At 45.1% G+C, this 15,405-nt stretch overlaps 1 protein-coding gene across 3 annotated transcripts in view; it reads left to right on the forward strand.

The window, feature by feature from the left end:
• Positions 1-15,405, forward strand: part of STAB1 (stabilin 1) — a 128,318-nt gene that overhangs the window by 11,512 nt on the left and 101,401 nt on the right. For all 3 annotated transcript variants that reach the window (XM_030569075.1, XM_030569074.1, XM_030569076.1), the window contains 9 exons: positions 342-427; positions 2,196-2,265; positions 3,652-3,747; positions 4,307-4,423; positions 5,742-5,938; positions 6,160-6,290; positions 10,341-10,468; positions 12,414-12,505; positions 14,495-14,623. In XM_030569075.1, the coding sequence (XP_030424935.1) occupies positions 342-427; positions 2,196-2,265; positions 3,652-3,747; positions 4,307-4,423; positions 5,742-5,938; positions 6,160-6,290; positions 10,341-10,468; positions 12,414-12,505; positions 14,495-14,623 (1,046 nt within the window). The remainder of the gene's footprint in view (positions 1-341; positions 428-2,195; positions 2,266-3,651; positions 3,748-4,306; positions 4,424-5,741; positions 5,939-6,159; positions 6,291-10,340; positions 10,469-12,413; positions 12,506-14,494; positions 14,624-15,405) is intronic.

Consider the following 15,405-nt stretch of genomic DNA (forward strand, 5'->3'; position numbering starts at 1 on the left):
TAATGGAGTTAACAATAAAAGGCCTGATCCTGCAAAGATCTGAGTGTCCTCAGCTCCCCTTGGCCTAAGTAAATTACTGCTCCTTAGACTCTTTTATAGCTGTTTGTCCTTAACAGAATGGGTAATGTTTGTCATATATGACAACAGAAAAATAAAACCATTTGTGATCCAGTGGAGAGGAACCCCCTGTTCGTTAACACAACTGAAGCCACCTACAGGCAAACATTTCATTCTTTCTGAGTCCATTTGTTTGCAATAACAGTAATGGTTGTAATAAACATGCATATGGGGACAGAGAAGTGTTGATTCTGCTAATCTGAGGCCTACCTCCTGTTTGCCAGAATGCCCTGGTGGACCTGAAAAGCCCTGCAGTGGCCATGGGACCTGTTTGGATGGTATAACTCGGAATGGAACCTGCACCTGTGAGGTCAGTACGGGATGTACTGTGAGGAAATGTCATGCCATGTGATGCATGTATTAGGTCCAGGCCACGGTCCTGCAGGGAAGGTATTAACCCTCTGGCTGGCCGAAAGCATGTAGTTGCTTTCCGTGAGTATATGGATTTGTAGGGGAGCAGGGCTGGGCCAGCTGTGGAGGACTAATGAATTCCCCTTCACATGCTATACAAGTAGTGTGACCAGATGTCCTGATTTTATAGGCACAGTCCCGATTTTGGGGTCTTTTTCATATATAGGCTCCTATTACTCCCCACTTCCGTCCTGATTTTTCACATTTGCTGTCTGGTCACCCTATGTACAAGGCACGTGCTATGAGGAAGCAAGGGCTGTGAGAGTTTGGAAGAATCTCTAGGAAGAGATGGAGCTGACAAGTGTGGGGGGATTTTCCCCATTTCCTGAGTGAAATAAGCTGTGTCCTATAGTTTCCCTTGGGCTGAAAGAAGGTCTAGTGTGTTTGGACCTTAATGGGCAGGACTTTCTTCATGTTTATTTTTTCTCTTTGACAATAATGTGCACACCAAGGAGTTTAGGGTCCAAATCCTCAACAGTGTTTAGCTGCCTAATTCCCATCAAAATGCCTAAATAGCTTGGAGGATCTGGATCTTATACTCCACCTAGATGGGCAGTTCTAGCTGGGCTGTCCACATCAAACCACCCCCAGGGCCCAGTCCACCCTGCAATGTGAGGGTCTGTGTACCTATTCTTCTTACAAACACCCTCCAGAAGGTGGAGGGTACAAGAGGCTTCTGTTTTGCTGTTACAGGGGCTCCTCTGGATTCAGGTCAGTGCTGCCCCTCATACAAGTCTCATGGGAACAAGCTGAAAGACACCCCTCCTACATGAGCTTAAATGTGCATCTGGTAGTTCACCTTAGAGAAGGCAATGAGGCAAAATTAAACACACAGCTCCCTGGCCTTATGAGGTCCTTCCTTGCTTCAGGTCTCACAGCTGAGATCTGCAGCTGCCTCGCAGTACCCTTACATGCCTCATATACCCAGTTGGTGGCTGAGAGCATAGGAAGGGTCTAACCCAGTCATAAAAGAACTCACCCAGACACTCAAGTATCAGAGGGGTAGCCGTGCTAGTCTGGATCTGTAAAAGCAACTCCAAAACGTCTGTTAGTCTATAAGGTGCCACAGGATTCTTTGCTGCTTTCACCCAGACACTGTGAGGATTGTAGAATCACAACCCCATTGACGGACTGACGAGCCCTGTGAGCGAAACCATAAAAGGCCACAATTTGCAATATGTTCTCCAGATCAGCAGAAAAAGAGGCCAGATAAAAATCAAAACTGGGTTAAATGTATGTGGTTCAGCACAGCTGAGTCTGAAAGGAAACTGGGTATAGCAATAATTTAGGGCCTGATATTCAGCCCTATGAAGTAAACAGAAAAAGTCCCATTGACATGAATGAATTGCGGATCAAGCCCTCTGAGAGAGAGCATGAGAGAACTGGTACTTTTGTTTCTAGTCATGATAAGGACATTGTTTCTTCAATGTCTGCCATGATTGTTCTGCTGTTTCCTCACTGGTAAAATTACATCAACTCTCCTTTCTACTGCAAAGGCTATTGGTAAGGCACTTGTAAGAAAAGGTTTCTATGCTATATCACCTGAGCATGAACAGAAAATCACAAGGGGAAGAGGAGAGACGTAACAAGTTATTTATCACTTTGCAGCTTGAACTAAGTGACATCATAAGAAAATAATGACTGACCAATTTTTTTTGCCCTTTTAGGGGAGGTATGGTGGCTTTGCCTGCCAAGATTGTCTGGATGAGAATCTGTTTGGCCCTGACTGTCAATCAGGTAAACTGGAGCAATGAACAATCTAAATCGACTGCAAAGAGACATCCCCATGTACCGCTGAATGAATGCAGTGGACAAGGGTGGCACAGGAGGGCTGATCGGTGGAGAGGCGGGTGCTGCTGTCTGAAAATTATAACTGCAGCCTTTTTTCATCATTCTCCTCTTCCGGGATGAGGCTGTTTTGCATTTGCCTGACGGGGAGGATGCTGAAACCCGGGGGGTCAAGTGTGTAATGTGGGTCCAGCATTAGAATGTCTAAATCCCACTTCTGGGCACTGGAATCAGCACTGAGACTTGTTCAGCTCTGGTGTTCCTCACCTACTCCTGAGCTCCCAGATGTGGATTTGGGCATCCTCCTAGGGTGCCCACATTGGAAAGTTAAGCCTACAGTTGGCCTTAATCATTGGGAATAGGCTGAGCAGTTTTCCACACACTTGTAAGCTATATTCAATAAACAGAAAAATCATCACAGCCGTCCCTTTTAGTATGGGTGTTCAGTCTCTCCCACCTGGGGTCTCCGATCAGTCCCTTTTTTCTCCTATTCCCTCTTTCCCACTGTCCTTTACATCCATAACCCACAACTCTCTGCAGTTTTTGGTTTTAAAAAAAAAACCAAAAACTGCACATCATCTATTGCTACCCCCGTTCCCGCCCACTGGCTGCTTGCTGGTTGCCTCCCACCCCAAAGCATATCTCAGCTTCCTCCATGTTGCCCTTCACATGAAGCTAATAAATTTGATGTTTGCAGAGATCCTTGCACTGCTTCTCATATGTTGCATTTCATAGAGCCAGATTATGCCTGCCCCTCTTCCCCCACCCTTGTATTGGCATAGGGGATAGCCAAGATCCTCATGCTTGCATTCAAAGAGTGATAGCATCTTTAGTGACACTAACTGTCCCCTGGCCTTTCTTGTAAGCTAGCTGGTGGACTGCGGCAACCACTGGAGGAGGAGGGGACGGAGGGCTAACTGCATCTCTGAAAAGGTGATGTGGATGCCGCATTTGAGCGGCATGCTCCACCCATGGGCATATTCTGCCTGCCCCTGCACTCCCCAGACAGGGATTCAGCACTCGTAGTCCCTGCACCCTCCACGTTTTGAGACTGGTTTGCAAAACCTCATTATGGCCCTGGCTTCTATGAGTGAGAGGCTAAAGTGCAGTTGCCTGTAGACTAAGGTGTCCAGATGGCCCGATATTAGAAGCTTTGTCCTATATCCTATTATCCCCCCATGCTGATTTTTCACAGTTGCTATCTGATCACTCTACTGTAGATTTAAAAGCCTGGATTGGATTTATAAGCTTTCAGTGTATTTAATGGATGTATCCCAAGCGCCCATGCTGTTCCCTGCAGCTTCCAGTATGTGCTTGTGTGGGTTTCTCTTGCAGTGTGTGACTGTCAGCATGGAGTGTGCAACCACGGGATCTCTGGTGATGGAAGCTGTACCTGCCATGGAGGTTACACTGGCCCGAAGTGCGATCAAGGTAAATGTTGGCATTTCCCTCCCAAATAATTTAGAAATCATGAAGTGGGCTCAATATATGTGCCCCTAGAGGAGGAGCTTTTGAGACCTAGGAAAGGCTGGGAAGGAGGAGAAATAGTCTGAAAATGCAGAGGAAGGATGGTCTTGTGGTTAAGGAACTGGGTGAGGACTCAGGAGAGCAAGAATCAATCCCAGCTCTGCGACAGACTCTGCCTTTGATCACGGGCAAGTCGCACAGCCTTCTCTGAGCCTCAGGTCTCCATCTGTGCAATGAGGCTAATGCTTCCTTTCTTCTACCCTTTGTCTGCCTTATCTATCTAGAGCGTAAACTCCTTGGCATAGGCAGTCTCCTTACTATTCACATGTGCTGTTCACTGTGCCTCGCACAATGGGGCCCCAATCTTGGTCTGGAGCCTCTGCATGCTACTGAAACCAAAATAATAATAATCTTTTAAATCAGGAATCATTTAAATTATTTCTTGGCCTCCTCAGATAAGCTGTATTATCCAGAGACATCCGCTGCACCTGAGGGGAACCATCCCTTTGTTTTATGATTTCAGAACTTCCCCTTTGCAGAGGTGTAGCCTGCGGGAACAAGGCCCAGTGTGTGCTGATGAACGGAATGGCAATATGTGACTGCATGCCAGGCTATAGAAAGAGTGGGAGCATATGCCAAGGTAAGACACCTCCCTGTGACCAAATCCTCCTAATCCTATATTCAGGACAATCTCCTGTGAGTGGATCCATGTGGTGTGGGGCTGCCAATGACGCACCAAATACTGCCGCACCTCTAGCAGAATGGGGTTGTGCTGCCATGTTTTCCCACATGCGTGGGGCCCAAGCCTGAGCCCTTAACTTGGGCACAACTGAGTGTCAAGAGCTGTTCTGAAGTCAACAGATTTCTGTGTAAGGGAGCTTTGGAAAACCAGACTAAAGACCTCGAGGCTGCTGCTTGTGTAGGTAAGCGAGCTGGAGGGAACGTGTCGTGTGGGGACAGGATTCTGGAGAGTTAATCAGTTCTGTGTGAATAATCATATGGTGCAGCCAGGCTAAATAAAGCATGTAATCATATACCTCACTGTGGTGTCTCTGGGCTTGTCTACATGGACGTATAGTTTGTGGCAAGCTGTGGTGTCAGTCTACCCCACACTAGCCATATGTGCACTGCTCCACTTTGAAATGGGAATAGATCAAGTGCATTAGGAAATGATTGTGTGCTGCAGCAGGTCCCCATGGACAGTTAGTGCATGACAGGCTAGTGCGGGGTGGCTTATACGCCAGCTTTCAGCAAACTAAGTGTTCATATGGAGAAGTCCTCAATGACCTAATGTTTAGGGACTCCTGGTAACCTGGGCCATAATGGCACTTTTTTCTCTGTGTCTGTGCTAGGCTAATGTGCCAAAATGGAGCTAGGTTAGCATGCTTCTGGGAGTGCCAGTTTTAGATGACATGTGAAACTGTGCGACTTTAATGGCTGCTGTTTTCCACCCCAGAGGTGGCTGCATTTCAGGAATTGATAGAGATCTCTTTCTCTCTCTCATTTAAAATTTGTTTTATGTTCATGAATTGCTTTTCTTAGGACTAAAAGACACTACTATTTAAACATAAATTACTATCTAGAGATGGATGGATCCAAACACCCTACACATTTGATTACCTTAATGGACCAAAACTCTGGTTTCAAATACCCTCAGAGTTTGTAGAAGTTCAGATAGAGACCCAAACATCTCATCCCTGACCCTTTTCTTATTAACTTCTGTGCTATTAATATGAAATGAGAACTGCTCAGCTCGCTCATCCAAATCCCTCAGCCAAAATATTTCCATTGTCTGATATTGGGTTATAAGAGTCGAAAAGTTTCCCAGTTTAAACTGAATAAATTCCACATCCCCCATTATGTTTGGATCAGAGGGTTTCTACATGTAGGACTTCAAGTGCTGGTTTTTAATGAGACTTGGTTATGCTCCCCTCTCATCTCTTTGTGTTTACATATAGCTCAGGATCCTTGTACTTCATCACCGTGCTCCTCGTTAGCTGTCTGTAAGGCTCTCAGTCCAGAAAAATATGAATGCACGTGCAAAGATGGTTATCATGGAGATGGGAAGATATGCCAACCCATCAATCCATGCATTATCAATAATGGAGGCTGCCCTGAAAATACCACCATCTGTATCTATAAAGGTCCAGGAAAGGTAAGGTGAAGAATTGCATCTAATGGATTTGTATGTAGTAGTAGCAAACCAGGGAACTAATTCTTCCAGCGAGTCTTGCTGAGTTAAATTGCATTGGTCAAAGCTGTTATCCTAACTTTGTTTTTGCAAGGATAGATCGTCCAAACTCTTTGTGGGATGCTCTTGAATACAAGTCAATCTGTGATTGCAAGATTTTAATCATCTGATTTTGCTTTCCTTAGTCGTCATGTGTGTGTAAGCCTGGAATGAGTGGCCTGAACCCTTCAGTGGGCTGCTCATCTGTCAATGAGTGTCAGCGGTACTTCTGTGACGCGAGTTCAAAATGTAAAATGAGTCCAGATGGGACTGCCAGGTAGGTTGCCCCCAAAAGCGCCATTAAAGATGCATGTTTTTGTAACTAAAACAAGGCTTTTATTTGGATGAGCTGAATAATATTGGAAAACCAGAGACATAAGTGGGGAATACTGGCTGTGGTCAGGGTTTTGAAAAGAACAAAAATAAGAGTCCATTGAAACAAATAAAAATCTTACATAAGTAGCTGTGACAGCCCCTCACCTGGGCCGTAAGAAGGGTTGAACGTGGGACATCTAGTGTTTCATCAGCCACTTGAACTAAAGGAGTAACCTCGTTAGCTGGCATGGGTGGCAGGTTTGTAGAAATTTTGGTGGTGCCTAGAACCTGCCCCCCCCCAAACTCCATCACCCCAAACTCCACCCCCCACCTACTTAAAGCCCTGGGAGGGAGTTTGGGTGGGGGCAGGAGGTCTGGGGATTAGAGTGCAGGAGGGGTGCAGGGTGCAGGCTCTGAGCTGGGGTGGGGGTGCAGGAGCGGTGAGGGGTGAAGGCTCTGGGAGGGAGCTTGGGGGGGACGGAGTGCAGGCTCTGGGAAGGAGTTTGGGGGCGGTGTGTGTGTGAAGGGGAGGGGGTGCATGCTTTGAGAGGGAGTTTGAGGATAGGAGGGGGTGCAGGGGTGAGGGCCGTGGGGCTGTGGATGACAGGTTTGGGTGGGGGGGGCTCAGGGCTAGGGCAGAGGATTAGGGTGCGGGGGGGATGAGGGCTCTGATTGGGGCTGGGTTGAGGGGTTTGAGACGCTGGAAAGGCTCAGGGCTAGGGCAGAAGGGCAGGGTAAGGGCAGCCTGCCCTGCCGTTAGTGGATAGGGGGCACTAGGACACTGCGGCGGCAGTTGATGCCAGGAGCCGGCAGAGCAGAGTCAGCCTGAGCTGCAGGCCCCCGGGCCGGGGGATGTGAGCGGGGGCAGCAAATTGGGGCCGGGGGACACTCGGGGGTGGCAGGTGGGGCCGAGGGAGAGACCCAGCCCCTGAATATTGGTGGAGCCAAGACACCACGAGTACATATAACTCACTGCCCCTGTTAGCTGGTAGCAGTAATAAGCTATCTAGTGGCACACACATGAAGAGGGACACAGCATATTACAGGAGGACTCCTGGACAGGGCCCTGTGATGTTTGTTTGATGAAAGAATCTTCAACAGCCTTCCAGTGTAGGCCGTGAGTAGGAGAATGAATGAAGATTTTAGGCCAGTTTAGTGCTGGGTATGACTGCTCGGCACAGAGGAGAGACATCCTAAAACTAGCCTTAAAACGATTCCTGTAGAAGAAAAAAGTGCTCATAAAAGTGCAAACACTTTGGGCTCAATCATGCTTCATGTGAGGCTGAGCTACCCTAGGAAAGGGGAGCCCTGCCTGAGCCACAGTGTCTGGGAGCATCCCTGGCGTAATGCCTTTTGGGCCCTGGAGGGGAGCATGGTGAGAGTGTCCCTTGCTACTTTGTAGAAAAGGAATAGCCATGGCCTTTTGCAGAGACAGGAGAGGGAAGCCATGGCCCTATCTCAGATGCTGTCCCTCAGGCACCATTAACACTGCTGGCTGCACTAAAAGGTATCTCCCTCTTGTGCTCCCCAGCCCGAATCAGACAAATTATGGTTTCACTTCTGAGGTTGTGCAAGGTGGAGGAAGGGCTCCCTGCTCACTCTTCTTCTTCTAGTGCCTCTGCTCTGGAGCAGCCATTATTTGGCCCTTCGCGAGGCTGGAGCCATGTAAACCTCCTCCCTTGCCCTGTGTGTGGTAGTCTGCAACTCTGAAATAACAGTAGCTGAGCTGGTATTTGGATTGAACCCAGACAGGAAAAAGTGCAGTTTTCAGACTGAGATTCCAAGTAGCTGCTGTCTGAATGCTGCAAAGCTGTGTGAACTTGGGCAGAGATTTTCACATGCAGATAGGCTTTGTTGCAAAACTCATTAGCCTGCCTGGGGCCTCAATATGCCTAGAGCTGGCTCATGGAAAACACTGGGCAGTCTGAATGGACCAGTGGAGCTGGAAATCCACTGAGATGAGTAGAAGTTGAGGGCTCTGGGACATAGCATTAGAAAAATAACATTTCCTAGATTGGCACTAATACCTTGGGTGTGAAGCCTGGTCTCAAGTGCTCAGATACAAAACAGCTCGATAGCTAGGCCTTGGGTAGGACTGGAAAACTCCAAAGGGAATCTCAGGGCCATAAGAAGTGCTGTGGGTGGTTCCTTAGATGGTGCTCTTTCTTCTGAGTCAGTTCTGAACCCCGGGTATGGTGCAAGGGGCAGCTCGGCTGCTGCTTTTGGAAGAGATGTAAAACCAAGGTCCTGACCGACTGTGGCCATTCAGATTCGCTGGTAACAGGTATGGCCAAGAGTGTTTTATCCCACATGTACCTGGTGAGATGGGTGTGACTTCATCTCTTGGCTACTGACATTGCAGCTGTGGCCCACTGCTACATCCGTCACCTCTAGGTGAGATTATTGTCACACGCTCTATGTGAACAACACCTGGAGACTATCTGAAAACTGAAATTGGTGCATAATGAGGCCACTTGCTCATTAACCTGGGAGCTTCTGTGCATCAACTTGCTGTTCATGACTGTAGCAGGGCAGCGACTCACTGCTGCGGCGCCTCCTGCTGGTCGTCCAGGGAATTAGCTCACCAGCCTCCAGAGCGCCCTCTGCAGACTGGTGTCTCACCTTGCCGCTGGCCCCCGTGTCCCTCCCAGACCCCAGTGCCCCATCTCTCGGGGTTCTTCCCCCTGTAGTACTCTGTAGTCTTGCTGGGTCTCCTCTCCCTGGGGAACCCTCAATCTCTATCCCCACCTTGCCTCAGTCTTGGGCTACTGCTAGTCACTATCTAGCTCCCGCTCACTGGGGCAGACTGCAGTATAATTGCCACTCATCATCAGCAAGGAGGGTTTGGACCTGCTGCCTCTGCCTACCCTTGGGCTGCACCTCTGCAACCCCAGTACGTTTTCAGCCTTTAGTAAGGCCTGCAGCCTGAGGGGTTTAAGGCCGGAGCTTCCCAGCTCCTCTGGCCTTTCCCTAGCCCTGCTCCACTCTAGGTCCCCTGCTCAGGTCCCCACAGCCAGGCCTGTCTTTCTCAATAGCTAGAAAGAGACTCTTAGCTCTGGCCTAGCAGCCCTTTTATAGGGCCAGCTGCGGCCTGATTGGGGCGTGACCCCAGCTGAGGCTGCTTCCCCAGTCAGCCTTTCCCCAGCCACAGCCCTCTCCAGGGTTCCTTTTAACCCGCTTGCTGGAGCGGGGTGACCACTTGGCTACAATGACACAGTGGTTAAAAGGCCTGAGTCCTGTCTACACTAATACACTATTGCTACTGCCAGTGCAGCTGCTCAGTTGTTGGAAAACCAAATGCCTTAATATAGTCAAGGCCTCACAAAAAGCACCTTCCGTCAGTGCTCTATAACTTGCACTGGCTGCCTATAAGATTCTGGGTGGAGTTTAAGTTGTTGATTTTCACTGGTAAATTCCTGATAGTTCGGATTCTGTGCAGGGTAAGAAACCACCTCTCCACTATGTATTACTGCCCTAGTTGTGATCAGGGGCAGCACTCCCCTGGATTAAACAGGGAGCTGCAGGCAGGGTGCTGTCCATGAAGGATGTTCAGCTTTGGAATACACTCCCTGCTTCCCCCTTGGTTCCCCAGAGTTTAGATTTATTAACCTGCACATCCTGCAAAGCCCATCCTTTCTGTCTGGCATTTGGAAGTAGTAGGTTAATGGGTGTCAAAACTTTTTTTTAATAGTATTTCAAATTGTCAGTATAATGGGTATCTTGTTTAATGTGCTGTTCCCAGGTACCATCTTCAAATACAAAATATTGCAACATTGTGTCTTTGGATTGCTAATTCTATTTCATACAGAGGGGGGTGAATTTGATCTGATGGGTCTCATAAGTCTCTCCACCTCCTATGTTGTTCCTCCCTGCTATTTATTTAGGTTTTAACAGATTAGTATGTAGTCAGATTATCTAGTCTATATAAATGGAACACATCCAGACTTTATCAAGCATACCAAGGACCGTTTTTGTAATGACTATTATTTTTCACTCATATCTTACTCTTTAGCTGTGTCTGCAAAGATGGAGAGATTGGAGATGGGAGAAGTTGCTACAAAAATCTCATGAGTGAAATCTCTCAGATGAATACTCGAGGAAGATGGTACAAGAACTTAGACAGTGCAAACAAAATGTTTGGTAATGCTCTTCTGAATTATTTTGGGGAATGGAGCTAAGATGGGGCTAGGGGGCTGCCAGTGAATGGTTAAGACTCGAAAGAAAACTGAGATGTCTGTTATATGAAAAGATAAGGCAGTGTCGAGGAAACATCTGAACTCTTTCTGCATGATAGGGCTCTTACCAGCTCTGCACATGTTAACAAACCACAGAGACGATTCCTGTGTGAGAGGTAATGCTGATTGACCGCCCTAGTGACTGAGGTCCTCTATCCACAAAGCAGGTGAAGTGTAGACCTTGGTGGCATAAGCTTCAAGCTTCGCCACATCAGTCCATCCATGTGCCTCAACCAGCAGGGACTACTTAGATGGTTTTTCGTACTTCATTACTCATTCATTCCTTGGGCTCTTTAAGATGTCCAAAAATGGTACAAATAATGATAGAAGTTTTGTGCTCTGGATACTTGTTCACTAAGACTTTCTGGAGATCCACCTCCTTGATTTCATGTAGGCCACCAAACAACGCTCAGACAGCAGGCTGGATTTGAGCTGGTGCTGTAGAGATGAAAGGCTTCCACTTTTTGTGCACTTTGGCGCTCCTTAACTAAGGCAGAGCTCTGCACACATGGGGGGTGTAGTAGTAGGATTTTGTTTGTATTTTGTATAATTTGAAATAAAAAATAAAGAATAATAATGTAGCATGTATTAAATGTGTAGTGTATGATTTGATCATATTCTGCCACCCACCCTTTCTGAAAGCAAAAAGGAATGGCCTAATGGGCCATTGGTAAAGATGCAACAGCCAGAATCTGTATCTGAGCTGATTTCCTGGCAGTAACAGACCTTTTCAGGTCACCACTTTGTAGGTTTAGTATTTTAAAATAAGTAAAAGATGCAATTAATGACTCTAAAAAATAAAACAAGCACCTATCAATAACAAAAATACGTGTAATCAAAACCAGCATGGAATAACTCCCTAAAAAAGTTAATAAAAAAAATTTAAAAAAACAAGCATTCATCAAATAACAATTAATTACAGCATGATGGTGCATAACACATTGGTCCCAATAAGAAAAACACTATATAAACAGGGTGCTTTGCCATAAAACTTTGGGTTCGTCCTGCCAAGACTTCCCCAAAGCATTGTATCGCAGCCGACAAAACCCAGCTCCTACCTACACATAATCAATCTACCTGGCCACTAAATTAATCCAAACTGTAAATTGGTAACTATAACATCAACTGGCGGAACAGTGTGTGCGTGTGTGTGTGTGTGTAAGTAAATGCATTTGCTAGTTGTTGTATTTCCAGTAAGTGTGGCGTATTGTCTTTTCCCTTGAAAAAAAAATCCTGGGTGCTTCTTATAAGCATAATGGGACGGTGTGGGGTGAAATGTGCTAATGCAATGTGAAGGCTGCACATTTAGGCCTCAACCCGACCAAAGCTCATTTTTATACAAACTTTGCTAAATATTTTGTGCAGTTGGGCGCTTGGCTGCTGATCCAAAGCCCACTGAAGTCAGTGAAAAACTCATCAACACCACTGGGGTTTGGATCAAGCCTTTAACGAATTCATGCAGTAAAGTCTAACTATACCCAGCAGTACCTCATCTTTGTGCAGAGACCAAGAAAGTTCAACCCTACACATCAGAAAGTTATAAGCATGTGAAAACTGAGATTTAGTGTTGAAACTGTTATGCAAGGATAGGCCTTGATCTAAAACCCACTGAAGGTAACAAAAAGATTTAACCCTTAACTAATATCATTCACCGCCAAGCTAGCATTGTGATATCCCACTACAATCCCCTGATCCATCCAGTTCCCCATACATTCACTCTGGTCACTCACTTTAGGCTAAGATACATGGATGTGTTAATCTCCCCTTCCCCAATAAGAGGACTAATAAAACTGGTAATTTATTATGTTCTGTATGCTTAGTAACTGTTTTGGGGTTTTGTTTTTTAACAGCTTCAGGGTGTTCTTTGGCACTGACAAAATATGGGCCTTTCACTGTCTTTGTGCCAAGCCGTCAACTGTATAGTGATAGAACTGACTTCAACGTAAGTGTCACCCCCTTTTAGTAACCTCACTTCTTCATGCTTTGAGTTCTGTAGCCTTTAAAGAGTAGCTGACATGTTAGAGAGAAACTTTGGAATGCATTATGTTTAGAAACAATTCCAATAAGATACAATTCAGACTCTGGCTGAGATTAATTTTAATGGGAGATGCTAAATCCCCTGCATTGGTTGAAAATCTCAACCTCCCTCTTTCTTTTCTCCTTTCTTTATTAATAAAGATATTTTTACCGCTAAATATGATTTTGAATCTGTTAGCTCTTGCTGGCACTAATCTTTTTAAAAATCTCTGCTTGTGACACAGTGATAATTCTCAGCACTTGGTATGCCTTTTACTTTTTAAGGTTGGGATATTCAAAAGCACTCAGCAGTGGCCTAATTCTCCTCCTATTAACATCAGTGACAGTGCTTTTTAAAATCCCACTGTAAACCATTTCTAAAAATATGAATGACTCCTCAGCCCCTGTGACGTTAAGTATTAACTAGAGATGGGCGTGAGCAGAACCTGGGATCCAAACTTTGAGGGATTCAGAATCTCAACCCAGAACTGAATGTTGCAAATGTCTCTTGTAAAGACAAGAGATTGAACCAAAACTCTGCATCCAAAACTCCTCCAGACTCTGGCTTATTTGTTACCTACATCCAGGTTTTGTGTCTTGGGGCCACCTCTTCGTATGATGCTCAAAGCGATGGGTATCAGAGCCAAGATGAGAGCTCAGCAGTCCCTGATTCTCCGTCCTGTGCTGTAGTAGATCATGCAAATCCCTCTCGTGCTACCATTTTAAATGTTTTATTAAATTGTATTCATTTTAACATTTGTCACAAATGCAACCAAACCAACCATAAAACAGATGGAAACACTTGTATACCATTTCCCCTGTAGAATGAAAAACTCTGCCAGATGGTCAGACAGGAGGTACACGTGCAGGTTATTCAGCAGGCATTTAAAACAGACTAAGCCAGCTTTCTGCTGGAGTTACATCTCAGAGCTTGTTACCTTAGAACACTCAGAAACAAGGATGAAATACCTTTAAAAAATACTCCAAAACTGGCTTGTCAGACTTTGTCAGAAATGTAATTCTTACACATACAGCATAACAAAAATAATTCTGCAATCAGGAAAACTTAAACAAATATATAATGTATTTAGCAAGTCCTTGATAAAACTGTGTGGGCCACACTGTACTATGCATTGTTGAGCAGAAGTTTCCTTTGAAATCAATGAGTAGCTGTGCCCCCAAATTAATTGGTAACGTATGCCCCAGTGTAAGCAAAGAGAATTTACATGAGGACTTAGGCCTTGTGAAACATTGAATGTGGAATTTGGATGAAGGGGCAGTCTTATAATTTGTCCAAATTCAATAGGTTTCTCTCTAGATCAGCCCCTTAAAATCACTTGTTTTTGGATCAAACTCTCATTCTTGTTCATGCACACACAAATAGCTTCAACCAAAAGCTATTGGCTTGTTGCAGGAATTATTGGGTAAAGGTCTGTGGCCTATGGTATGCAGAAAGTCAGACTAGATCATCCTAATGGTACCTTCTGACCTTAAAATATGTAAACCTGTGAAAATACTCCCCTGCTACTATAAAAGGCTTCTAAGGGCTTGTCTTCATATGAAAGTTAATTTGGGTAAATTAGGGTGTGAATTTTAAAGTGGATTAACTATTCCCAATTAACTCCAGGTATGGATGCAAGTAGATTAAGCTAATGCAGGATAAGGCACTGATCTAGAATAAAAGCATCTGCCCATGGAGTTAGTCAGGTATAGCTATTCTGGAATAACTCTCTGTGCAGATGAGCACTGATTTGCATATAAATTAGGAAATGTCTTCACTTTCTGATCTGGAACTTATAAGTATTTTTCTATGTGTATTAGACTGGAAAGAAAGCTGAAACTATGTAAAAGCTTTTTTTTTATTTTTTTGGAAGGCATATCAGTTCTCCCTGTGTTCTGATTTATTTCCATAAAGGACACAATCGCCCAGCATTTATGCAAAATGCATATAATTCCTGGTCAGCATTTGGTGGAAGATATGATCAAGACCAAGACACTGTGGACGTTGTCTGGGCATCAGCTGACATTTAATGATCGGATACAGGTATCACAACATCGTACTAGGTACCAGGTTGCTGTTTTCATGTGGTACTGGGACACAGGCCCAAAGTTATATCCCTGACGCACTTTCATGCTAAAATCCTTTCTTCCTTATTCTGCCGAGTTTCAACCAGTTTAGGACTTAGTTTGTTCCATAATATAATAATCAAATCACAGAGTAGATGACCTAGTATGTCTTCTATTACATCTCCTTATCAATACAATATTGATTGTTCTATATGCTATGCATCCAGTTTTAAATAACCCAAGCAATGGACCTTCCCCTACTTTCCCTCAGAGACCAAAGCATAGATTATCCTTTGCTTCATTCCATTACTCCTAGATAAACCCAAACCACTTTTTTCTGGCCTTCTTAGCTCTTTCCCTTCAGAAACTTATACCTGGAAAAGGTATTTCCCCTTATTTGTTTTTAGCCACATCTTCATATTACATTCTCATAATCTTTTCTTATAAATCTACCCCAACAGCTTTGTGATATTTTTTGCTGCTTTTCTCTGAAGCTTCTCTATCTATATTGTCCTTGAATTAAGATGCCTAGAACAGTGTGTTGTCTAGGAGATGAGGTCTCACCAGTTTTTGTGTACAGTTATAGGGAAATTGCAGCCTGCCTGGTTCTGGATTCGCATGATATTCTTATAGATAAGCTAGGAAAGTACAATTTAGATGGGGCTACTATAAGGTGGGTGCATAACTGGCTGGATAACCGTACTCAGAGAGTAGTTGTTAATGGCTCCCAATCCTGCTGGAAAGGTATAACAAGTGGGA

The sequence above is a fragment of the Gopherus evgoodei genome, chromosome 7, assembly GCF_007399415.2.
Source record: "Gopherus evgoodei ecotype Sinaloan lineage chromosome 7, rGopEvg1_v1.p, whole genome shotgun sequence".
In the NCBI taxonomy this organism is placed as follows: Eukaryota; Metazoa; Chordata; order Testudines; family Testudinidae; genus Gopherus; species Gopherus evgoodei.